Source organism: Bombyx mori, chromosome 1, assembly GCF_030269925.1.
Source record: "Bombyx mori chromosome 1, ASM3026992v2".
Taxonomy (NCBI): domain Eukaryota; kingdom Metazoa; phylum Arthropoda; class Insecta; order Lepidoptera; family Bombycidae; genus Bombyx; species Bombyx mori.
Window position 1 is genome coordinate 15,856,330 of NC_085107.1, and position 25,526 is coordinate 15,881,855.

General features: G+C 37.2%; 1 protein-coding gene and 1 long non-coding RNA gene across 3 annotated transcripts in view; one reads left to right on the plus strand and one right to left on the minus strand.

The window, feature by feature from the left end:
- LOC101742709 (proton-coupled amino acid transporter-like protein pathetic) overlaps nucleotides 1-20,993 on the plus strand; it is a 45,369-nt gene extending 24,376 nt beyond the window's left edge. Inside the window, exons 1-6 of one of the 2 annotated variants that reach the window (XM_012696343.4) lie at nucleotides 15,232-15,305; nucleotides 15,565-15,890; nucleotides 16,783-16,923; nucleotides 17,359-17,631; nucleotides 17,725-18,276; nucleotides 19,090-20,993. In XM_012696343.4, the coding sequence (XP_012551797.1) occupies nucleotides 16,844-16,923; nucleotides 17,359-17,631; nucleotides 17,725-18,276; nucleotides 19,090-19,507 (1,323 nt within the window). In that variant the 5' untranslated portion in view covers nucleotides 15,232-15,305; nucleotides 15,565-15,890; nucleotides 16,783-16,843 and the 3' untranslated portion in view covers nucleotides 19,508-20,993. Of the gene's footprint in view, nucleotides 1-15,219; nucleotides 15,306-15,564; nucleotides 15,891-16,782; nucleotides 16,924-17,358; nucleotides 17,632-17,724; nucleotides 18,277-19,089 lie in introns of those variants that run through there. The other variant, XM_012696342.4, reaches the window with a different exon arrangement.
- On the minus strand, nucleotides 7,118-13,982 carry LOC110386413 (uncharacterized). Its single transcript, XR_002431613.3, has 3 exons — nucleotides 12,362-13,982; nucleotides 8,402-8,520; nucleotides 7,118-7,231 (listed from the first exon to the last, which is right to left on the minus strand). It is a non-coding gene; the product is annotated as an uncharacterized LOC110386413 (long non-coding RNA).
- Nucleotides 20,994-25,526: the final 4,533 nt, after the last annotated feature.

Below are 25,526 nucleotides of genomic sequence, written 5' to 3' on the forward strand. Positions count from 1 at the left end.
CTAGATCGATTTATCGCCCCCGAAATCCCCTGTACACTAAATTTTATGAAAATCGTTGGAGGAGCCGTTTCCGAGATTCAGATTATATACATATATATTAATATACAAGAATTGCGCTCGTTTAAAGGTATATAAAGATTAACAGGGAACTTCAGTAGGTACTCTTACCATAACGCCATTACATTAACGTTATGGAATATTTTTTAAATGATTCCTTTATTCAATTATGATAATTGTAACAGGCTAATTTATTATTCTATTTATTCTAACTAATCGTCAGAGCGTCTTTGTTTACCCCGTGAACTTGATACGATACGTGAGGTTAGAGAACAGAGTATCATCTTTGTGGCACAAATAGAACTCATATAATAGAACTCAGTAGATCGACACCTGTTTGTCAACAATCAGTTCCGTACATTTTAGCGGCGTTGATTTAACGTCTAAAATGTCTCATCTTAGAAGAGATGGAAAATGTAATTACACGAAATCAGCAACGCAAATACAAATGAATTAAGTATCAAAGGAAAGAAAGTATAATTGCAAATAAGTGATTTATAATCATAATAACATTACTCATAAATTTTTATCTATAAAATCATTATATCGTACTTTATTGAGAATTTATATAATTATCTGATATTACTCTAATCGTCATATATTGTTATCGTTTTGAAGTCGTCGTGGCCTAAAGGATAAGACGTCCGGTGCATTCGTGTTGAAGCGATGCACCGGTGTTCGAATCCCGCAGGCGGGTACCAATTTTTCTAATGAAATATGTACTCAACAAATGTTCACGATTGACTTCCACGGTGAAGGAATAACATCGTGTAATAAAAATCAAACCCGCAAAATTATAATTTGCGTAATTACTGGTGGTAGGACTTGTGAGTCCGCGCGGATAGGTACCACCGCCCTGCTTATTTCTGCCGTGAAGCAGTAATGCGTTTCGGTTTGAAAGGTGGGGTAGCCGTTGTAACTATACTGAGACTTTAGAACTTGTATCTCAAGGTGGGTGGCGCGTCTACGTTGTAGATGTCTATGGGCTCCAGTAACCACTTAACATCAGGTGGGCTGTGAGCTCGTCCACCCATCTAAGCAATAAAAAATAAAAAAATTACAATTTAAGAGAATGTAAATTTTAAAAGTAAGGGTTAATAAATAATTTGAGTACTTACTGAGTTATTGGTAGAATACTAGAAAAGATAAAGATCACAATAGCATTTTCTATATAATAAAATTTTTTAGTGCATCCCTAGTATTCACCTATAAGTTTGTTTTAGAGTATTTTTTTCATTTCTTCAGTGACAGTTGAAAGTCGTATGATTTGAATAAAAAATGAAAGTCAAAAGAATATTTAATATGTTGCATTAAAACTGAAAACATTGGTGATTATTTATGAGATGCAGAGCAATGAATGCATTCTACCATTACTAACGTAGAGCGATGCGATGGTAATCACACAGCAGGCGAACCGTAAATTATTATGCGATCGTTCTAAAATTAAATACTTATTTACTTTCTCTAAAGTAAGAAAATGTTCGTGCGCACAATTATCAGATATATTTCTTTACCTATTCTAGCTACTCATCGATTGGCAGATGAGCTCACAGGCTCAATCTATGAGGGTTCACTAACACTGGTCCTAGCAAGAGTATTGCTTTGTAGATTCTTCCACCAGGTCAAAATCGCGACCCGCTGAGATGATCCGACGAGAAACTCAGTACGTAATTAGACTAAAGATGAGAATGATCTTACAAGAAGATCAGCCGCACTCGAGGCGCGCACTGAATGACAATCTCTTTATAAACACATTTCTGCTATTAGTAAATCGTGCGGGCCTAGGAAGGGCTGGATAACTGTTAAATAATACAAAATAACCTAAAAAAAACACCGCGTCTATTATAGTAAGAGGCACCAATATACGACTTTTGAATATTAAACGAAATATTGGTGGACTTGAAATTAATACTGCTTTAGTCGTCGTGGCCTAACGGATAAGACGTCCGGTGCATTCGTGTTGAGCGATGCACCGGTGTTCGAATCTCAGGGGGGTACCAATTTTTCTAATGAAAAACGTACTCAGCAAATGTTCACGATTGATTTCCACGGTGAAGGAATAACATCGTGTAATAAAAATGAAACCCACAAAATTATAATTTGCGTAATTACTGATGGTAGGACCTCTTATGTCCGCGCGGGTGGGTACCACTACCCTGCCTATTTCTGCCGTGAAGCAGTAATGCGTTTCGGTTTGAAGGGTGGGGCAGCCGTTGTAACTATACTTGGGACCTTAGAACTTGTATCTCAAGGCGGGTGGTGCATTTACGTTGTGGATGTTTATGGGCTCCAGTAACCAGGTGAACACCAGGTGGGCTGTAAGCTCGTACACCCATGTAAGCAATAAAAAAAAAAATACAATTTATACCTCCATACTCAAAAGGTTAAAAAAAAGACGCAATACAAGTAGTGACTTCGTGCTGCGATCAATTATCCGTTCACATGTCTCTTGGTTTTGGGTCAAGGTCGTAGATTCGCTAACGAAATACTTTTGGTTTCTATGTATTTCGATTACCTACATTTCCAGTAATTAAATGATAATTTGCTTTTTTATGATGTAAATTTCGATAGTATTCCCACATAACTAAGTATTATGATTGTGTCTAGATTTTAGAAACTTATTATGGTAAATACTAAAAATACACCACGTGAGTGTATGTAATTCGTTCCTTTTTTCGATCATTGTGACTCTCATGCATATAAAAACACGAAATGTTCAGGAAAGTAGACATTCATAAAAAAGTTTCTCATTTAAATTTTTAGCAATTGTTCATGAGCCTCGAACGTACAGGAAAATGATTTGGACAATCAACATCTAAAATAAAAACCATTTAAATGCTTACGTAACGTAATGCAATTGTTTGCCAGTGACCAAATTTGACTGAAAATAATTGCTCTACACTTGCCAGTTTTCGTTGGACGTTACGAAAGCCCTATTTTTATCAAGCATGTATTTTTAATGTATCATTAATTTAGTGCAATAATCACGCAGTAGCAGTAACAAGAGGCGCCCCTGCCAAGCTCGGCGCCACTGCGGGGTGGCGGCCAGACAGTGACGTCATGAGAAAAACACGCTTTCCTTACTTCGAGAGCTCGCAACCATCGTCATATCATCAATGTTTTTTTTTCCAATATTTTGCCCAGCGAAAATAAATAGTTTATTATTTATTACACTTAGCATGGAAGTGTCTTGCATAATTTAACTTCTATCGGAATTAACTGTTAATTTATGCGCAAGAAAACAATTGAATTTGCTTCGCGCATGTCACGGTGAAGTTCACGTTTGAATATCGTTTGACCAAATTACACTATTTATAAACGCGTAATCAACCACGTTCTATTGAATTAGCCAGTTTGTAGGTTATGAAAAATAATTTCCAAAATAATGCCCAGCGAAGCGTACGGGTACAGCTAGTCTAAACATAAAAATAGTTACCTCAGGATTGTACTTTGTTATAAACATAATACTTTATGTCATCTAAGTCTAAGCTTTAAGCGTGATGCATAGATACAAAATAGTTGTAACCTACAAAAACGTAGAAATCGTTTGAATGTGTCTAATCTTTTTAAGCGGTGTAACTATTTCTAGGTTACACGTTGTTTGCTAATAACAGATACCAGGTACCACGTTTACCAAAGAAGAAATTAATACTTTGATTAACTTTAGCTGTAGAAGAAATAATCAAAGTAATTTTCTTGAACAAAACTCCTTTCATGGTACGTTTCAAATGACCACGATATTGTAATAAAATTTGACTTTAAATCGATTACTAAAACACACAACGAAACAAACTGATATACTGTTTAGATAGTTTGTTCTACCTCCCGGCCTACACACTAGACGGCAGTCGTCCCCTTCTTGTGAATGACTTTCATGCGTGTTTTGTACGAGTAGGATACGTAATTTCCATTTGATGCTGACGTAACAACATCCTTATATCCCTTAAGTTTTTCGTTAACTATTTTAGAATCATTCATGTAATGTAATGGATATAAAATAGAACGACTATTGCTGTTTTTGAAAGTATCCTGAAAATTTTTCGATCTTTAACGAATACTAGTACATAATATGTACTTGCATAAAATAAATTCGGATTTCGTAATAAACATTACAAATGAAATTGAAATATCATATTTAATTAATCAGTAATACAACATTATAGATAATTAATGAAATGAACAGAAATATTTAAATTAGTGTTATATACTAACCTGTAGCTGTCTCTGTTTTAAGGAATAACAAAAGACAAAGCCAGAGTGGCAAGACAAAAGACTCCAATATAATGTGTTACTCTCACAAATTACCACCTTTCAATATTCGTGCTATTACACTAACAGATATAGCTTCTTTTATAAAGTGAACACTACATTTGCATTACAATGTTCAGCAGTCATACTAAAATACATTGGTTAGATCACGGGCGTTTTTGTTGTTGTTCTCGTTTGTCTTTTTATATCGTGAATAAAGCATTAGCCTTTGTGGGCCGTTGGCCGAAATTTGGATGAGATCCTTGTTTCTTTTTTTTTTTATGATTGAAAGATTACTGGTGGCCCGGAGGCCTTTCCAGTTTCACCAGGACACGTGGGCGAGCAAAGGCTCAGCCAGGAGAGGTGGGATTTGCTAACAGCTACCCGAGCGCCTCCGAAGGAGACCTAACAGCTCAAGACTAGCTGCTTCGCGAATGAATTTACTACCGGATCGGAATCGTGACCGGCTGAGAATATCCGGCGAGAAACTCAGCGAGCTGATTCATGGGTTAGGTTGCACGGCGAACTCTTTGTCGAGTTCGACGAGTACGGTTAGAGATCCTTGTGTAAATTGGGCGTGCAGACTATATGCGTTTCCAATTAAACGATCCATTAAATGATTCCTCTGCACTCTCGCCTGAATCTCCAGTCTTGAGACAGAGCCTGTAAGAAGTAGGAGGGCGACCACAGAGAGAAACCTTCTGGTCTTGGTCCTATTTTAGCAACGAGAACATGCCGATATTTCTGCTTCTAGTATCTAAAAAAAAAACAAAAAAAAAATTGTGCCAAACAAAGAAGAAAAGTTACTTAATGGCCTTATTTATATATAGATAAGTTTACACGTGGTTTCGTTTGCCTTACTATAGAAAAAATAAATTCAATCCCATGTTCTTTTATCTGGATGAAAAATATTTCCTATTCGTCCTATGACAATCGGTTGGGTAGTTAAAAAGTGGAACCGTTACAAACAAGCTAATTTTAATATTTATAATATTAGTATCGATTAAGATACAGATAACTTAACAAGATTAACCTTTTCGAGTTATTTTTAGGTTTACTGTTACTCTGATATGATTCAGAATACAACGACATGCTCAATTTTATTTGGTAATATATGTATATGTGCTCCAGTAAACATGGGACAGTGAGATCAACTATTCATCTACTCGAAACAAAAATACCAGTAACTAGTTCATAGACTGGTTTGTGTAGCATATACACAGCAACAAACACATGAATGCACACCTAGATGCTAAAATACTTTAAGATCTGCGTGTTGTTTGATGATTGAAAACAAACTAAGCGGAGAAAGTCATTACTCATAGGCTGGAAGCGTGTAGTTAATTTATACTCATGTCAATAATAAAGCTGGTTATGATAATAACGATGGCTAGAAAAACACACGAAACCACTGCAGTATTGCTCCATTTATGAGTAAAAGCAATGCAAAAGAAGGTTACGTACGTTGTTTTGGAGATTGTATCTATCTAACTATATTCTTGATGGTTTCAGCAACAAAATCAGTGTTACAGATCTGAGTCTAAGTCTGAACTCAAGATCTTGTTCCTCTTAAATATGTACATATGACACAAAGGACTGAATATCAAACGCTTAAATAAATTTTAATGGATTGTTTGTGAATTTCAAGCAATATATGTGATACATAATTTATTCCTTTAGTCTGTTTTATTTATGAGGTGTCAGTTTTGCTTGTTGAACCGTAATATATTCGAACTCGACTCCATTTACACTCAGTTGCTTCTTCCAGTCTTTTGACTTTATAGTGCAGCTATAAATAAAACTTGATTGAAAACAGGTGATAATAAATTTATATATAATATACCCAATTGCGAGAAAGAGTTTGTCAGTAATTAGTAGATTTCACTGCAATTGCATAATTTGGTAATATTAACTATCCAATAAATAATATTTAAGCCTTAGAAACAAGCGGACAATGGTATGGATAGAGAATGTATGTTCTTATAAAGGGGCAGACCTAGTTAAAAAAACACTTTTATTTTGAATAAATGGATCGTGTCAATGTCAACTAAATCGTAGGAAAAAAAATAATTCTTAAACATAACAATTAGGAGAGAGTGCGCGCTAATAAGATTTGGATGGTCTGCATGAAAAAAGATAATATGCAAGTCCCGTACGTGTGTGAGTGTAGAGATGACGTATGATAGAGCTGAATAGAAAAAGAGGACATGCTGCAAGGACCCTGCATAGTAAGCATGTCCTCAATAAGGACAAGAAGAAAAAGAAACATAACAAATTACAATACTATATATTCGTGCAGCTGACGCTATAGATATGATACAAGCTTCAAAGGATAACTAGTTGAATGGTCTGAGAAACCAATGTAGATACAATTGATGGCATGTATTTTCCTGGTTCGTTTATTAAAAGTGTCAACTGTCAAATCAATTCGCTTCCACGTAGCCGCTTGTGGGCAATCATCTCATAATAGCCATTCAATCGGGTGTTGGGGTTACAAATAGCTATGATTGAAACGGCCTTCACGTGCCTCGGATCGTGGTCAGGAAGCACTGATAAGCGCCCCAGATAACGTGTAGCTACTTTGATGTCGTAAGTACACCACAATATAATGACGACCAAATCTTATACGCATTATTAAGTTAACATTGCCGTTATCCTATTTTGGGTTTTTTTTGGGAGATGCTTTACTACTGCTGTCTGGTTTAGTTCCTTGTTATGTAGGTACGAGTACTTTAATGAGCTCAAGGATGACTTTAGCTTTATTTGTCAAAACTTTAAAACTACGAACAGTAAAGAATTAGTCACTCACAAATGACATTGAAGACATTTATTAGGCACTCGCTTTTTTATCGCGTTCCAGTTTACTTTTACCAGAGGCAGTACTTTGTGACAATCCAGTTTTCGTGGTTACCGGGAACTGTTATTTCTAAAATATATAGAAAACGTAAAATTTTTAATCATCTAAAAACTCTAGAAATATTTGTTTGAAGGAGGATTAATTTCTTTCGTAAATAAACTTTGCGGAAGTCACGATAACACACCAGCAGAGCGTTAATCTGAACATTTTTATTAATTGATCAAATTTATCTGTGGTTATGCAAACAACGCTGTCAGACAAGATTAGTGCATGTTTGCTATGGTAGCTTTGCAAAAAATATTTTTATAGTCAACTAATTTGCGTCAGCTATTGGTCCGCTGAATTTTACAGCGCCATTACATGAGAATCTTGTTCGATTTTGATCTCTTTTGGTTCGTTAAAACGAAGGGTTCGTTCTAAGATTAAACTGTCTTAGAAAGAATACGTGTGTTGTTTTGTGTTTGACTGGTTATTCTTACTCGATTTATTACATTATTTGCATATCAGCAGTTTGGAAAGCATTCATAAAACGATTATGTCATAGAAAAAATATATATATATATTTGATCATCGCATTGCTTTTATGTCAGTGAACAATAATGCTATTTTATAACCAGAAAACTATCAGCTTGTTTCGTTAGGATTTTTTAAAGCACTTACATGCACTGTATTTTAAAACTAACGACGGTGTACGGTGCCAGTCGAAACACGTGACTGGATTTTGACACAGAGCGTGTTATTTGTGGACCATGACTAAGTTCAGTGGCTGTAAACTCAATATTTACTATTTCAGTACATTCCAGAACTAAGATAAGCTGAATGTCAACAATGATTTATTTTCTGACAGTTTTACTAACAATATTTATAATTCTCTTATATTGACGTAGATTGATTAGTTCATAGTCCTTGTGTTAAGCACCTACGGTCTATATACGCTGAATTAATACTTTGTAGGCATACGGCAAAGGGAAGATCTTCCACCGGGCTGGTTAAATATTGCTCGAATTTGTCCGAACGTTGTTGTTCAGAACTTGTATATGTGCAAGCTTATCTTAGGAATGTCGTAAGCGAGATTCAGGCATATATCAAATATCTTGAGTTCCGTGATCGTCTATCCTAAAATAGACCTAGGATATATGTACGACATGTCCTGTCCGGAAGCGGAATGCCTAAAGATATTCACACGTGAAAATTAAATTGTTTATTTGTAAATTAAAATCACTACGGGCAGACACATACCGGAATCAATTTGAAAAAATGTCGAGGCGCCGTAAGTGTTATCTTCCGGTGAGACAAGGCCGAGCTATTCAGTCGCCGTAACGTAAACGACCATTGTATTTTTCAGGGATTCATCAAACCTATGAAATAAAAAAAGAATAGTTTAAAAAAACTAACAAAATACGTTTTTATAGAAAATCCAACTACAAAATAGAAAATAAATTTGAATTAAAAATAGTGTAAGAAAAAATTATTTTATTGTAAAAAAGCGTGGGGTGCTTTTCAGCATATCAAAATAACCCTTCTGCTCATATCTGTTCATAAAATATTTATAGCTGCTGATTTTCTATTTTTTTGTTGGATTTTCTATAAACGTGTATTTTGTTAGTTTTTTTAAAGTATTATTTATTTTTCAATTTTTAGTTGAATTTAAATTTTTTCATTATTTTTTTTCAATTTTGTTGGTTCGTATTCCTTCTTTATCCTGCTGCTATTTCAAATGCGTTTAGCTCATTGTTTTTTTTCGTCCGGTAAACGGCCATCTTAATTTTTACACCTTTCACAAATCAATCAAGTTTTTGAACCAAAAGTTCTTTTAGTTACCTAATATTATGTACATGGTTTCATCTTTCCTTATCTTCATACTTCAACTATGTAATAATTCATTAACAAAGTATATGTATCCAGTTTTTGTTATATAAGTGTATGAGGGTTCAAGAACTGTACAATAGATATTATTTTTGTCACTTTTCGTGAGCTTTGTAGATTGTAAACACCCGCATCAGGTTTCTGTTCCTAAATTTATTTTGATCACCCTCAGTATTACGATTTCAATCAGTGCTCATTCTTTTACGCTCCTTGAGAAATTATATTAAAATTTACCAAATAATACACATCATTTTTATCTTGTGTATGCGTATAGCTTGCGAAAGTAGACCTGTTTTTATTTTCATAATTTTTCGCACATTGATTGCCAATAATCCGCCTACTAGCTACTAGCTTTATAGTCTGATTTTTTAAATTATATAGGTTAAGGTTTCGTTATTGAGTTTAATATAAAAATCATTGAGCCGAGCAAACGGCATTAAATTATAATTCAATGCGTCCTCATTTCCTAGAATAATGTTTTTTTATGTAATGACAAAATTATTTATAGCTTCGTGCGTGGTTGTTCATAAAAGTGAAATAAACTGCTGCACCATTAATGCTTAAAGCAAAGGCCAACTGTTTCGTTGCTTTCTAATAAACACTAGCAAAACCCGACTACGTTTTGCTTAAGACTCGCTAAATATGATGGGTTCCGAAGTCTGAAATTTATCCATAATCACCTAAAATATCAACCAATGGATTATTAAATTCAATAGAAAATATAATTCGATTATTATATTTTATTATACTATCGTAAAACCTGATTGATAGCATTCCAGTTATAGAATAATTACAGTAATAATTTTTCATAAAATGTACGTTACTATTAATTGACTTCCTATTAATCTGATAAGAACATACTCTTGTAATGTAACCTTTTGAATTTATTTTGCTGTGGCCATAATATGAAATACGTATTTTTGAATCTGCTCAAAATCCTACCTATTTGTACCTTGATTGGGTTTTGCATTAAAAAAACCCTGAAGCACGTACAAAATCGTTATACGCTTACAAAAAAGACACGAAGACGACCAAACAAACATAAAATATCAAGTATTAATTTTATAAATATACGAGAAGAACTTTAGAAGATCAAATACTGATGTTTATTAGTAAAACTTTAGAGCAGATTGACTAATTTTCGTGATCCTGAAAACATTTATTTACTTTACGGCATCTGACAATTTTGCCGATGAAGATTGATTACGGGATGTTGAATAACCTTTATTTACAAAATCAGCCACACTGAGATCAGTAGCTCCTACTTTGAGAACAGCAGACCTGGTAGTAGTCGTTACCGGAGGCACAACGTGAAAACTGTTGACTAGCTAAAAACATGATGATTCGGTATTATTACATTGCGGGTCTCCTCGCCCTCTAAATCAGAACCGATGACTGCTGTGTCACAGGTACAGGACGGTGATATGCCTATAGATTAACTCCTGAGCCCTACCACTTGTAAGATAATTTTATTTAAAAATAAGCAATACGGCGACGAACGTTAATTTGTTTTAATTTTGATGTCGGAAACGGCGCGCGAGAAATCATTATCACGACAGAAATGATACATTGTTCAATTCACGGTGATTCATCATTAAATAGACGAATAGTTACGATTGACTAGACATCAAGGATTCGACTTTTGAGGGTCACTGCTCGCCAGTCCCCTATACGTTCGCCAATTACTTTCAAGTGTTAAATCGTCGTGAACTAGCACTCTTGTTTATGTTCGCAGGTCAATCGAAGTCATTACGTTGTCACCGAAAAGTATTGATAAAATAATTTGCGGTGAATACGATGTAGATCAGCTATTTCTTAGACATGTGCGATCTTCATCACTTTGAACTACTTTCCTATACAGATAGACACAGTAGTACAAGTATTCTCTCATATTAGTAGGCAGCGGCTTGGCTCTGCCCCTGGCATTGCTGAAATCCATGGGCGACGATAACCACTCACCATCAGGTGGGCCGTATGCCCGTCTGCCTACAGAGGCAATAAAAAAAAAAAAATTATCCACGAGAAGTCTGTCATTACTGCCCTCTAAGTTTGTCTATTAAATAACAACCATGGAGCGTGGTATCACCTGCATGTTTGGTACTTCAATCTTATGTCCCCTGTTGGGGCGGTGACATTTCAAACATCCCGGTCCTTGTGTAATATCAGGTCAGCTATGCTCTCCACGTCATGCACAAATTTTTATGTTTTCTCTTGTTCTACACCTCGAACGATGCTTCCGATTCGCGATGTATAGCACTTTCACGTGTTATATAAAATGGATTAGCCAATGGAGGATGGCCAAATTAGGAGATGCTTAAAGTACGATGGTAATTTTCTTCTTTTTGACAATTCCATTTCATTTCGATGAGAATAGATAAATTTAAATCTGAACTTAAATTATTTTACTTCCTCATGTAAAGTTGTGGTAGTCCGTAATTAAAAATTTTGTGAATATTGCTAATCGGAATAAAAAAAAATCTCGTTCCCTTCCCTTGTATAAAGAAAAAAAATTATGCATAATGCATTTTTAAATGTAAACTTTAATATTTTTTCGTCTCTATGCGCAAACTATTCTGTTGAAAAATAGTTTAAAAGCTAATAATAGAATCGTGCTAAAACATTGTTGACGGCTTTGAAGGTTTGCCAAAATAAAATTTGTAAGTATAAATAAATAATCTTCACCTAAGAGGCCAGTAATATAGTAATGTAATAAACAATATTTTAAAAATAAGACTGGAAGAGAAATTTTAGTAAATAAATTGTTTGTTCTTGAAATCATTTCAATACAAAGAAATGTACCTATTGAAATTCCTAACTTTGATTTTTTTTACTCAAAATTTGTGCAAGGTCGTACTTTCTCGTATTTATGAACTCCTAGTTTTTTCTCGCGCTCTCGGTATACATATGTATCATACACATCTAACAAGCTGCATTGTGCGTCGTATATACAAGTTTTATTTCCCAAACAATTAATCTCTTCGCGTTTCTACAAGCCTGGTGTTTACAGACTGAAACAGTCAATATCTTAGCAGTTGCATTCGATGGCGATTCTGCGCAGTAGTGCAACGATATTATTTCTCGCTTGCACATTTCGGCTACCCTGGTAGTTGTGCTTCGAGTTAGAGCTGCAACGAAGCTGCTTTAATATAACATCGCTTTAAAAAAATGCTCGAAAACTAAAACTTTATTTTAAAATTTTATTAGAAAAATCAGGGTTCTCTTCTCCCGCCAAAATGTTAAGCTAAAGATAGAGTTAAGCGGGAACAGTACCAGGATTTCATGATGTAAAAGCAGCGTGCAGTCAGTAAGAAAGGGACCAAAAATATATCTCACCCATTCTCATCTTCACTGCGCATGTTATTGTACTTTCATTTAATTAGTTTCAATACCGTCGGGGTGCACTTCATTGCATGTTGCAAGCTGCCGCCAACTACCGTGATATTGATTTTGCGTATTTTGTTCTGCTACGATTTATGAACTCCTGTTACTTGAGTCCGGTGAATGTCCCAAATTGCGTAATCTTTATTACTTCTTAATCTTATTTACTATTAGCGGCCAACATTGTTTTTATTACATATTACAAGTATGAGATGAAATGTATATCTTTGTGTGATCTCGTCATGAGTAAATTCATATTTACCAATTAAGACAATTCCTGATTGCTTACATTTCGTGACCGCTTGCGATTATGTAGAGCAGGCATATAATTTACACTATTGACGTCGGGTAGGCGTGTCTCAAAGACTTGACAAATAATAATCGTTGGCTTCTTCGGAGACCTTGAGAACTTATTTAGATGTTAGTGCGCACAATTTTGCCGTTGAATAATAGCTATTTCATCTGTGATGTATTTTACTTATTAGAATTTCGTGACGGTTACAGCGTCCATTACTAAATTCAATGTATCAATACCATAATAAGTGTCGTGCAATCATTGTTGACATTTAGGTTTTGACGTGATGTTGTTTAACGCTTCTCATGTTTGAATGGTAGATATCGTTAATGAGATCGCGCCTTCAAAGTGTTAATGTACCTACATTGTTCCTATTTACTTAAAAACTCTGTCATGCTTAGATATTCAGCCATTGGCAAATTTTTACTGGTGGTAGAACATCTTGTGAGTCCGCACGGGTAGGTAACACCACCTTGCCTATTGCTGCCGTGAAGCAGTAATGCGTTTCGGTTTGAAGAGCCGGACAGCCTTTGTAACTATGTATACTGACACCTTAGAACTTATATCTCAAGGGAGGCGGTGCATTTACGTTGTAAATGTCTATGAGCTCCAGTAACCACTTAACACCAGGTGGGCTATGAGCTCGTACACCCATCTAAGAAAAAAAAAACGGGATATAAGACAACGATTTAACCTAAAAACTATTACTTATACTGGCGAATTTATAATTAAATATCAATGATCGTTTGAGCAAGCAGTGATTTTAATATTTTTTGAGTTTGTTCAGGTTTTTGCTTCGCAAGTCATTAAATTATTTGAACTGGAATTTTTTACTGAAATTTTGTGGTTTATTTGCGTTTTTGGTAGTCCACGGAAGGCGCCAGTCGTTTCGTATAGCTTGGTGGAAATTAATTCATTTCGTAAAAAAAGGAACTCTTATTATCATACTTCATGTCATTTAATTCATAGACCTCAAATGGCTTATAATGAGTCTCATCGTCAAATGTTACGTTACAGAGATCGTTTCTCGCTTGTTTATTTTAACCAATTGCGTATCTATTTTACGTACGCATTAAAGAAATGCGCAATACCTAAATGTTTACTTGAGGTGCTGTTATGCAATTTTGAAAAAAGTCCATGACAATAAATTACTCTTCATTGTTTTTTGGTAACTAATAATCATTCTGTATTGTTACAATTAAAATGGTTTTGTAATAAAATACGCTATAGATCTACCAGTCGCCCAACGAAATTAAGAAACTGAACTTAAATAAGTCATTAAAGGGGTATAGCATGTGAAAAGTCATAATTATACAATTTTCTTATCGATCATTTACAAGGGTGTGTTTTCCCTTTTAGTCGTAGGTACTTTGGACTTGGGGAAACATTGAAATAATAATTGTAATCAAATAATAAATTAAGGATAATGTTTTGAAGCAATACAAAAACATTTTCTAGCCAATTTCTGGTAAAATTTATTGTAATAATCTAGCAGTAGTAGTAGTCTGGTAAAATAAAATAAAACAATAAATTGTGTTATTAAATAAACTGTACATTTAAAATTTAAACATCGATCGGCTTATTGATACTAAATGAATGGAATTTCTCTTGAATTTTGTCTTTGAAACGCGGTGCGATCAGAAACCGAATCTTTTACATCTTACATGGGAACGTTTGCTATAAATATGCTCCCGAAATAGAGTAGCGTGGTCACGTGGAGACAGCACGAGTTAACCGAGCCTCTACGACGAATGCCAGAACGCGTCACCGCATCGTCACACGCTTTGACACTACAAGGGCAGAAATATTCGGAATACGTACATAAACATATTTACGAAAATTCAGACTTCAGACCAATTTATTATGTCTAAACAGGCCTCTTAAAAATGTTTTCATTTATGTATAAGTATAGATTAACGCGATGCTTTGCGCTGCTTGGCGCTGCTTGCGTTGTTTTACAGATGCTTTAGCGGTATGTCTGTATTTGTGTAATGAATGTGATTAAATCATGAAATTCAATTATCGAACCGTCTAACTTTCGTATCATGTTCAAATTTGAAAACTATGCGCATTGGTGGCAGGGCTTGTTGGAAGCCAAATAGGTTGTGCCTATTTGTACCACAAAGCAGTTATATAGTTCGGTGAAAGATGAGGCCTTTTTATAACTAAATTTAAAGTTTCACCTCATGTCTCAAAGTGGGTGATGACATTCACGTTATTATCGTTATGATATTTATGGACTCCGAGAATTATACACACGAGATGCCGTGAGCTTGTTTGTTCGTTCGTTTGTACGTTTCTTGAACATTTAAATGCAAAAAAATACTTCTGATAATATAAAGATTACGTGATCTGGGAACGAAACTGGAAGATGGGCTACATAATTATTATTCTAGTCTTGTGCGTTTTTTTTAATTAATTCCATTGGAGCTAGCGCCAATAATCCGAAATGTTTCATTGCGAATAATAAATGATTATCGAAACATAATATACTAAATTTGTTTTTTACTTGTTTCAGAAGCCCCAACTGCGGCCCATGATAGCCGAATATGATTCCAAGAAAAAAGGAGTCAGAAATGATTTATCCGATGTTGTTATGATCAAGTAAGTTACATTGTTCCGTTGCAAGAGCAAAGGAGATAAATTATCAGATGATCATCAGGCTTTCCGCATCACTGTTGTTAATAATAAGATACCGCACCGGATTGTTTTTATGCTTCGTAAAACATATCTGTCAACTGTAATGAAAAAGCATGCTCTTCCGCTTTATATCACTGTTCTGTTCCGCAACATTGTAACGACTTTGGATTATATTTTATTGGCGAAACCTCGAACTAATAATTATGAAATTTTTGTCCAACAGGAACGTGAAAGTTCTCTAGTTATATTAATATAGAGGTTATATAGCCTAAAAAACGGTGGTAATTAGTACTAATTAGAACTCGATAATAAATACGCTCGCCGGAGTATGAGGGCTCACGGCCCCTATCCATATGTAGATTTACCTATGTTGTTAAATGTTTGTCGTGGTATTTTTATATTGTATGTTGACTGTTAAGTACCTACTCGCTCCTTATTACGAGTTAATAATGCTCGATGCTGTACGGAGATCCGGGAAGACGTGTGCAGTTTCCACGAGATTAAAGTCGTGCGTCGACCTTGATCATCTTGCAATGGACTCATACACCGGTACATCATTCCATTTTTATGGTTTCTATTATGTTTTTTATTATTTTTTTATTATTGTTATTGTTCGTTGTAATTTGACAAATAATATCGAGTGGCCGTAAGCGTCACTGGCTGCGTAAAAAGCGCGAGCGGCGACGTCTATGCGCCATCTCTGTTCAGGCTCGGAATTGGCTCTTTTTTTTTTTAGAATTATGTACAAATTTAATTTAGCTTTATGTCCATAAATCATCAGATAAAAAGAAATATATGAAAACTTAAAATAGCATTAAATAATGAAAATTTGAATTTTCCTAAACTTTTGAATGGTTTTATAGGAAAATTAAACATTCCAAAGGCAGTTAGTTCATTGTTCGAATAGTTCAATTGAATTTCAATTGTAATGAATTCAAATGGACATGTCATTTTAACGTAAAGCTGTATTGAATTTTATTGTAGAGCCTTTGTTTTGTAAATGCCGAGTCTTAACAGAGTGAAACGCAGATAATATCTTTTTTTTATATTTTCTTTATGTTTTGGAGACCATAATATATGACACTTCACACGACAACACTTACACATTTGCTTTCGAATAACTTAAATGTAAAATGCATTTTTTTTATCGTACTTTTCTCTATGTCCCGTTAGTAAGCATGTAAATTGTTCATCATTTTTAATATCTCCGCGACCGCGAGAACACTTCGTTTCACCCGTTTCTCTCACGATTACCTCGAGATGAATGCTTTGAATGTTACCATCACCATCATAATTTAGATTAGGTAGTTCTGCTTCTATTCGATATATCTGATACTACACTATAGTACCAACTCACTTCTAACCAAATCACTTAATGATTAATTTTAAATTTTATCAGCTTAATCAGTTGTGATAACATCGTTTGGAATGCATTTTACAGATACAATGTTGACCCAAGTGAGATCCCAGTGGAACAACAGGCGGGCTCGACCCTACCTCTTATGGAGATCCCGGGAAAGGATGTCGAGGCAGACGAGGACTATAATCCCTTCGAACACCGAAAACTTGCTCACCCTACCTCGTAAGTTTAATCTCTAACATATTTGACCTGGGCCACTTCATGTTGTTACTGTCTAGTTCATTAAAATCCGTCTATAAAACTCCTTAACACTCCCTTAAAACTAATTCCTGTTCTGATTTACTGGTCCCAGGCTTGTCAATCCTTATATTCTTAAAATTATATTAATTCAAACTTTTAAACGGTTACTCCTTTTGCCCCCCAATTGGGGTAAGGATAACAATTTAAGAAGGAACAAATAAAACTTAGCAGAGGATAATGCTATCAAATTGCTATCAATTAAATCAATTCAATTATTACGTACGTAAAAAAAAACTACAATATCCTCGTAAACCATTTTAATCAATTTTCTCTTATAAACGATCATTTGAGTTACCCAGTTCAGTGTGGACTCAGCATATATGGAAAATACTAATTGAAATTTAATTTATTTTTCAGTGACATGGATACTTTAATTCACTTGCTGAAAGGTTCACTGGGCAGTGGTATTCTTGCCATGCCAATAGCATTCAAAAATGCTGGTCTTTTCTTCGGTCTGTTCGCGACTTTTGCCATCGGAGCTATCTGCACCTACTGCGTACATGTCCTGGTGAAAACTGCTCATGAGCTATGCAGACGCATGCAAAAGCCTTCATTAGGTTTCGCCGAAACAGCTGAAGCTGCTTTCTTATCTGGGCCGCCATCAATGCATAAATTTTCCAGACTCGCCAAGTGAGTATCTATAAGATCTAACATGTTGTAGTACGCTGCCTGACTTTTTTAAACGTTAACATTAATTATTGTTTTTGTTTTGTTTTATTACAGAGCAATGGTTAACTGGTTCTTGGTATTAGATTTGCTGGGCTGTTGCTGCGTCTACATCGTATTCGTTTCCAAAAATGTAAGCCAAGTAGTTGACTACTACGCCGAAGGAACTTCATTCCACAATCTGCATATCCGAGTCTACATGGCTGCTCTTTTGCCATTCCTCATCATGATGAATCTTATTCGGAACTTGAAGTACTTAGCGCCTTTTTCTATGATTGCGAATGTATTGGTTGGAACTGGAATGGGAATCACCTTCTACTATCTATTCCAAGATATCCCTAGTGTGAGTGAAAGGGATTCCTTTGCTGAGATCTCAACCTTACCAATATTCTTCGGTACCGCTATCTTTGCCTTGGAGGGAATCGGCGTGGTGATGCCCTTGGAAAACAACATGAAGACTCCTACTCACTTCATTGGATGCCCCGGAGTATTGAACACTGGAATGTTTTTCGTCGTAACTCTCTACGCGTTCACAGGATTCTTTGGTTATCTGAAGTACGGAGATGAGACCAAAGGCAGTATTACCTTGAACTTACCGGAATCCGAGAAGTAAGTAACTGATTCTTAAGAATCAATCAATAAGCCTTCAAAACTTAGAATAATATTTACAATACGCATGATGTATTCAATAGAGTTTATATCGCCCGCCGCCTCGAATAGACACTACCACTCTGTCTGGTACATTTGCCATATGCCATACTCATTAACGCATTTTTGTTTGGAGGGTGGCTTTTAGTTATACTATGTAATTGAGGCTTTGTCCTTGTGTCTCAAATTTTTTACATCTACGGGCTCGATTAAACATCAGACGAGCAAGTTTTTGTTTTGTCATTCACGCTAATCTATATATATAAAAAAGAATTGCTGTTCGTTAATCTCGCTAAAACTCGAGAACGGCTGGACCGATTTGGCTAATTTTGGTCTTGAGTTATTTGTGGAAGTCCAGGGAAGGTTTAAAAGGTAGATAAATATGAAAATGCTCAGAAATTAATGAAAATAACAATTTTGTTTTTCCTTTGACGTATCCCACGTCGGACGGATTCCTTTTGTTTGTTTTAAATTTATTTTATACAAAAGTTTAGGTCTTTCATTTATCGATTGAGGCACTACGAAGTCTGCCGGGTCAGCTAGTAAAAAATAAAAATATAAAACTTTAATCTCATGTTTCAAAGCTGTGATTACATAATCATGTTAAATGTTAAATAAAATTTCTAGGACTTTTGTGCTTATATGTAAAAAAAACCTAATCAAATAAATAGGTTACTCAATAATAAATAATATAAAGATGTTGACGGTTGGACTTTCTTCTAGGTCGTAATCTAAGAGGCATGTAGATGTTTAATAGTTTATTTTGTTGCACAGGCTGGGTCAATGTGTGAAACTTATGATTGCCACGGCCATATTCTTCACGTACAGTCTACAGTTCTACGTCCCAATGGAAATCATTTGGAACAACGTCCGTCACTGGTTTGGAGCTAAGAAGAATCTTGCCGAATACAGCATCAGGATCGCTTTGATTGTGATGACGGTTTGCATCGCTATAGCTATTCCGGATCTTGGACCATTCATTTCTTTAGTCGGGGCTGTCTGCTTATCATTCCTCGGATTGATCTTCCCTGCTATTATGGAAACTGTTACCTTCTGGGACCGACCGAACGGCTTGGGACGTTTCAATTGGGTTCTCTGGAAAAACGTATTCATGATCTCCTTCGGTATTCTCGGGTTCTTGACAGGTTCATATGTCAGCATCGTTGAAATTATTGAAGGATCTAGTAATTAAATAAGCCATGATATAACAATTTCATAGACTATAAGGCTCAACGGTAAACTTTTGTAAGGCACCTACGTAATTAGTAGGGTTTTCTACTATTTTGCTTACATGCCCATACCGATTACTTTAAAACACAATTTGATATGAATATTTCCTGAAGATTTTTGAAATGCTCAAAATATTTTGAAGTTGTTTTGAATGTATTATGAGCAGTTATCGTGGAACACTGATTGTATTTTGTTACTGATTTATTTAGCCCCAAAAACTTTGCAGCCATTCTTAGATGTAGAAACATATAAATAAATATGTAATCTTATAGATGTGTGAGAATTTTTCTAGTGCATTAACGAAATGTGATACGACTTTAGGTTAATGGGAATCAGTATGAAATACACAAAAAATGGAAACGCATAATTATAAAGATTTAAAACATTTAAAAAATAAATCATGTAGGTAAAACAGTAGTATGATAACAGTACATTATTGTGAAAATTGAGAAGTGGGTTACTGTTTTTGAGGTTTAATTTTAGATTCGTAAACATTACGGCATTTCCATTACCAAATATATCTATTTGCTTAAGTAGTATAAATAGACTTGTCATATCAAGCTTGTTTGAGAAAATTTGATCTAAAGCATTTAACTTGTAGGTATATTTATTTCCTCTCGTTTAAAATGCACGAATCATGCAAAAAACTGTGAGGAAAAGAAGATAAAGAAACTCAACTATTTACATTGATTTTTAATTAGTTAAAATATATATGTTAGTGACATATGTACGTTGTATAAAGACTGGCTTGTATTTTTACAATCACACGAACAATGACGTAAATTTTTGTCTCAAAAATTACTTAATTTTTACAAAAAGAGAAAACGAGGTAACGTTTGATTCTAGAGAAAACTAAGAAATAACATCCAAGCCGTATGAGTTATTAATAAATCAAGAATGTTCCTTAAATCATTATTTTATATGATAATACAATGCTATGATTTAGATCGTTTGAAATGATGAGTGATTTGTATTAATATTATAAAACAGAGTGATTGGTCTCACAAGGCCCTTTTGCCTGGATCGAAGAGTCGATCACTCTTTATTAGGCTAAATTATGATTTTCGAAATTAGACAACTTGTCAGAGAAAACTCTCACAAGTAAAACAATAATTTTAGTATAGGTCCCAAGCATGGGTGTAATAGTGATCTTTCGTTCAGTAATGAACTAAAATTATGATTATTGTTTTTAAACGTACAGCTTAACAAACCACTATTGAAATATATTTTCTCATACCTCCACTATGAAAATGTGAATTTTAGAAAATTTTAAATGAAGTTTTTAAATGTACTACTCGTAGGTACTAAGGTATGCGCAAGTAGTACCTATAGATCTTTCTATTGCGCACACTCTCAGTCAAAATAGTTTTCTATAGTTTAGCATTGTCTGTCTTAAAATAGTGGTTGTTTTGTTACAGTATTAATTAAATGAATAGAATTTAAGGACATATTTGTGTTTCATTTATCCTTCATCCCTTTAGTAATCTGGATGGACGTCATTGAATAAAAAAATACTGAGTGTCAGAGAATCGAATTCCCCATCGCAACAAGCTCTTAATCGATAAATTTTAATTAGTAATTGGTGCATTATTCGAAAATCAACTACTTTGGCTGCCACATGTAAGGGGGGGATTCGCCAGCTGCACCCGCACCCATTTTCTAGAACGATGTTTTATCGCACACACAGACGTAGGGCGCCATCTTGCGTTCTATCCGTGATCTACACAGATTATCTGTCTCAGTCATAATTGGATATTTTTCAATGTAGGGTCTCGCTCACTCATTCAGCACTTATATACCTATTAAAGTGCTAGAACGATTCATGATGGTGCGATTTATTTTATTGTTGCGATATTATTGTTCCACTTTATAGCCGCCTCTAATGCCGGCCACTGACATGCGCGCAAACATTCGTACAATGTACGAATGTTTGCGCGCATGTGAAGGGCCGTCAAACATTTATTCGCAAACCTAGCGGCTGTGCAAATGGGTTCGCATACTCAATTTGCGAACCCGTTTGCGCTTCCTCCTACACTTGTTTACGAATGTCTCACGAATTTCTCCTTTTTAATTCGTCAATAGAACATTGAAGAGAAAAATAGTTTTTAATTCTTTCCCAGACATCATTAACAGCCATGCTGTTTTTATGGGATTTCTTTTGATGAAGATACGCTACACAGTAGACGTCACGAACTATGAAAATGGCGTATAGTATACGTCCGTTACCTTCGCAATCGTCGGCGCAACTGGGCAAGCGAATGTGTGGGAGACTACGCGAAGGTTCAGGTTCGCGCGCTTTGATGTCTGTTAAAAAACCGACACAGCTTGGAAAACCACGAATGCAGCGAAAACTTTGCATAATCATTCGCAAATGTCGTCCTACACTTTTTTTTTTTATTTTTTTTTTATTGCCTTTGTATGCAGACGGGCATACGGCCCACCTGATGATGAGTGGTTACCGTCGCCCATGGACTTCAGCGATGCCAGGGGCAGAGCCAAGCCGCTGCCTACCGCTTAATACTCTCCACAAGCCTCGTTTGAAGAAGGACATGTCATAGCGCTCGGGAAACACCGAGGAGGGGAGCTCATTCCATAGCCGGATGGTACGTGGCAAAAAAGATCTCTGGAAACGCACTGTGGATGACCGCAGTGGCTCCAGGTAGTATGGATGAACTCTACTCCGGTGGCGGGCGGTGCGATGGTAAAAACGAGATGCTGGTATCATCTCGAACAATTCCTCAGAGCACTCCCCATGGAACATACGGTATAAAATACAGAGGGAACCGAAGTCCCTCCGCAGACCCAGAGGCTCCAAACGATCCGAGAGAATGGGATTATCGACAATCCGAACGGCCCTCCTCTGTATGGAGTCAAATGGAAGAAGCTGGTATTTGGGAGCCCCGGCCCAGAGATGGGAGCAGTACTCCATGCGAGGCCGAACTTGTGCTTTATAAAGCAAAAGTCTTTGTCCAGGCGTGAAATACCGCTTCGCTCTGTTGAGGACTCCCAACATTTTGGACGCCAACTTGGCTTTGCCTTCCAAATGACTCCGAAACTGGACATCGCTCGAAACGTCGACCCCAAGTATCCCGATACTCTCGGAAGGTTGCAGGGATACTCCTTGGAATTGCGGCGCCATGACAAAGGGGTCCTTCTTCGCAGTGAACGCGCAAACTTGTGTCTTTATCGGGTTGAATTGAACCAAGTTCAATTCACCCCATTCGGAGACTCGCCCCAGAGAGTTCTCCACTTCAGACACAAGTTTTGATCGTCTCTCTTGCACCACGCTCCGAGAGAGACTCTGATTTTGCGTATTCGTGCGCATGTGAGTGACCGGTGTAATGATCACGTTATGTAAGATAAGCTGCCTTTACGAAATCTTTCAACTTTTGCAACCGTTCGAAAGGTTAACCAAATAATCTATGCACAAAATTTTCTTACAGTAAGCAAAGTAATATCTCTCGTAAGCTGCCTTCGTGGCATGCTTGAAAAATATTCTGGTATGCCATCCCTCTATGAAGCCATCCTATCGCTTAAATTAGAAATGGAAAAAGAAGTCACAAAAAGATTTGTTAAGTTAGAGTACTGTTCATAGATGGCTATTATTTTTATTCCCTACCTTAGCTTAGAGCCTTGAGAGGCTAATGTCAGCGTCACCAGGCGAGTAGGTGAGCTCACGGGGCTTAAACCGGGAGTGTTGCTAACACTGGCCCGCGCAAGAGCAGTGCTTCGTAGAATCTACCACCGGAACGGAAACGCGACCCGCTGAGAAGATCCGGCGAGAAATGCAGTGGGTTGTGTCTATGGGTTACTTTACTTGTCGAGCCCTTTGTCGTAAGCGACGGGTTCGGCGAGGACGGTGACCGGTGACTAAGGTACCTAAAAGCACCGTTAATGGATCGGGAGGATACGTAATGACCTGTTTAGGGCGACACCGACTGTTTACCATTGGGTCTACAGGATCGGGTATATAATTTCCGGCGGCCACGACAAGTGGGTTTTCGTGTCGTGTCGCCTTCTCAATGTGGCACAATGGTGCCGACTGTAAATACTTACTGACTGAGTCAAGCTCCAGGTCATCATGGACATCCATATTCCATAAGAACCCTGATGCTCCGACGGCTATCCTGCAAAAACGGAATTGAATGACTTGAAGGGGTTTCAGTTTGGCGCGGGCCACATGAGCGAACACTAAACTTGCATAGGTCATGACGTTGGCTATTGCAACCGCCTTGGGTCTTCGTTTTAAATTGATTCATTACCAGGGTATAAGACTATGAAAATTGTTATTTTTAAATTCAATTTTGAAGAAATAAACGTTCGTTAATAATAATGTTCATTACATAATTAGAATTTCACTTAAAAATAACAGTAAGTGTTCACGACGTTCAGGGCACCGTCCGATTAGTCTCCTCCCAGCGATAGGCAAAATTTACGAACGGCTCCTTCGGAAACGCCTCTGGGACTTCGTTACCGCGAATAAAATTCTAATAGACGAGCAGTTTGGATTCCGCGCCAAACACTCGTGCGTACAACAAGTGCACCGCCTCACGGAGCACATCGTAATAGGGCTAAATAGGCGTAAACAAATCCCGACCGGCGCCCTCTTCTTCGATGTAGCGAAGGCGTTCGACAAAGTCTGGCACAACGGTTTGATCTACAAACTGTACAACATGGGAGTGCCAGACAGACTCGTGCTCATCATACGAGACTTCTTGTCGAACCGTTCGTTTCGATATCGAGTAGAGGGAACTCGTTCTCGTCCCCGTCATCTGACAGCCGGAGTCCCGCAAGGCTCCGCACTCTCCCCGTTACTATTTAGCTTGTATATCAACGATATACCCCGGTCTCCGGAGACCCATCTAGCGCTCTTCGCCGATGACACGGCTATCTACTACTCGTGTAGGAAGATGTCGTTGCTTCATCGGCGACTCCAGATCGCAGTAACCACCATGGGACAGTGGTTCCGGAAGTGGCGAATAGACATCAACCCCACGAAAAGCACAGCGGTGCTATTCAAAAGGGGTCGCCCTCCGAATACCACTTCGAGCACCCCACTCCCCAATAGGCGCGTAAACACCTCCGCCGTTAGCCCCATCACTCTCTTTGACCAGCCCATACCGTGGGCCTCGAAGGTCAAATACCTAGGCGTCACCCTCGACAGAGGGATGACATTCCGTCCCCACGTAAAAACGGTACGCGATCGCGCCGCGTTTATACTAGGACGACTCTACCCAATGCTTTGTAGACGAAGCAAACTGTCCCTCCGTAACAAGGTAACCCTCTACAAAACTTGCATACGCCCCGTCATGACGTATGCAAGCGTAGTGTTCGCTCACGCGGCCCGCACCAACTTGAAACCCCTTCAGCTTATACAATCCCGATTCTGCAGGATAGCCGTCGGAGCACCATGGTTCCAGAGGAACGTGGACCTCCACGATGACCTGGAGCTCGACCCCGTCAGTAAGTATCTACAGTCGGCATCGCAGCGCCACTTTGAGAAGACGGCAAGACATGAGAACCCTCTTGTCGTGGCCGCCGGAAACTACATACCCGATCCTGTAGACCGTTTGGTAAACCGTCGACGTCGCCCAAAGCACGTCATCACGGATCTTCCTGATCCATTAACGGTGCTTTTAGGCAATACAAGCACCGGTCACCGTCCTCGCCGAACCCGTCGCTTGCGACGAAGGGCTCGACGAGCGAATTAACCCACAGACACAGCCCACTGAGTTTCTCGCCGGATCTTCTCAGTGGGTCGCGCTTCCGATCCGGTGGTAGATTCTGCGAAGCACTGCTCTTGCTAGGGCGGTGTTAGCAATTCTCCGGTTTGAGCCCCGCGAGCTCACCTACACAAGCTAGGGTACGCTGAAATAGCCTCTCAAGGCTATCAGCATAGGTAGAAAAAAAAAGAAAAAAAAAAGACGTTCAGGGCGAGAGAGGGGACAGGGGAAGGCAGCGGGAGGAGGTTGCGCCCGCGG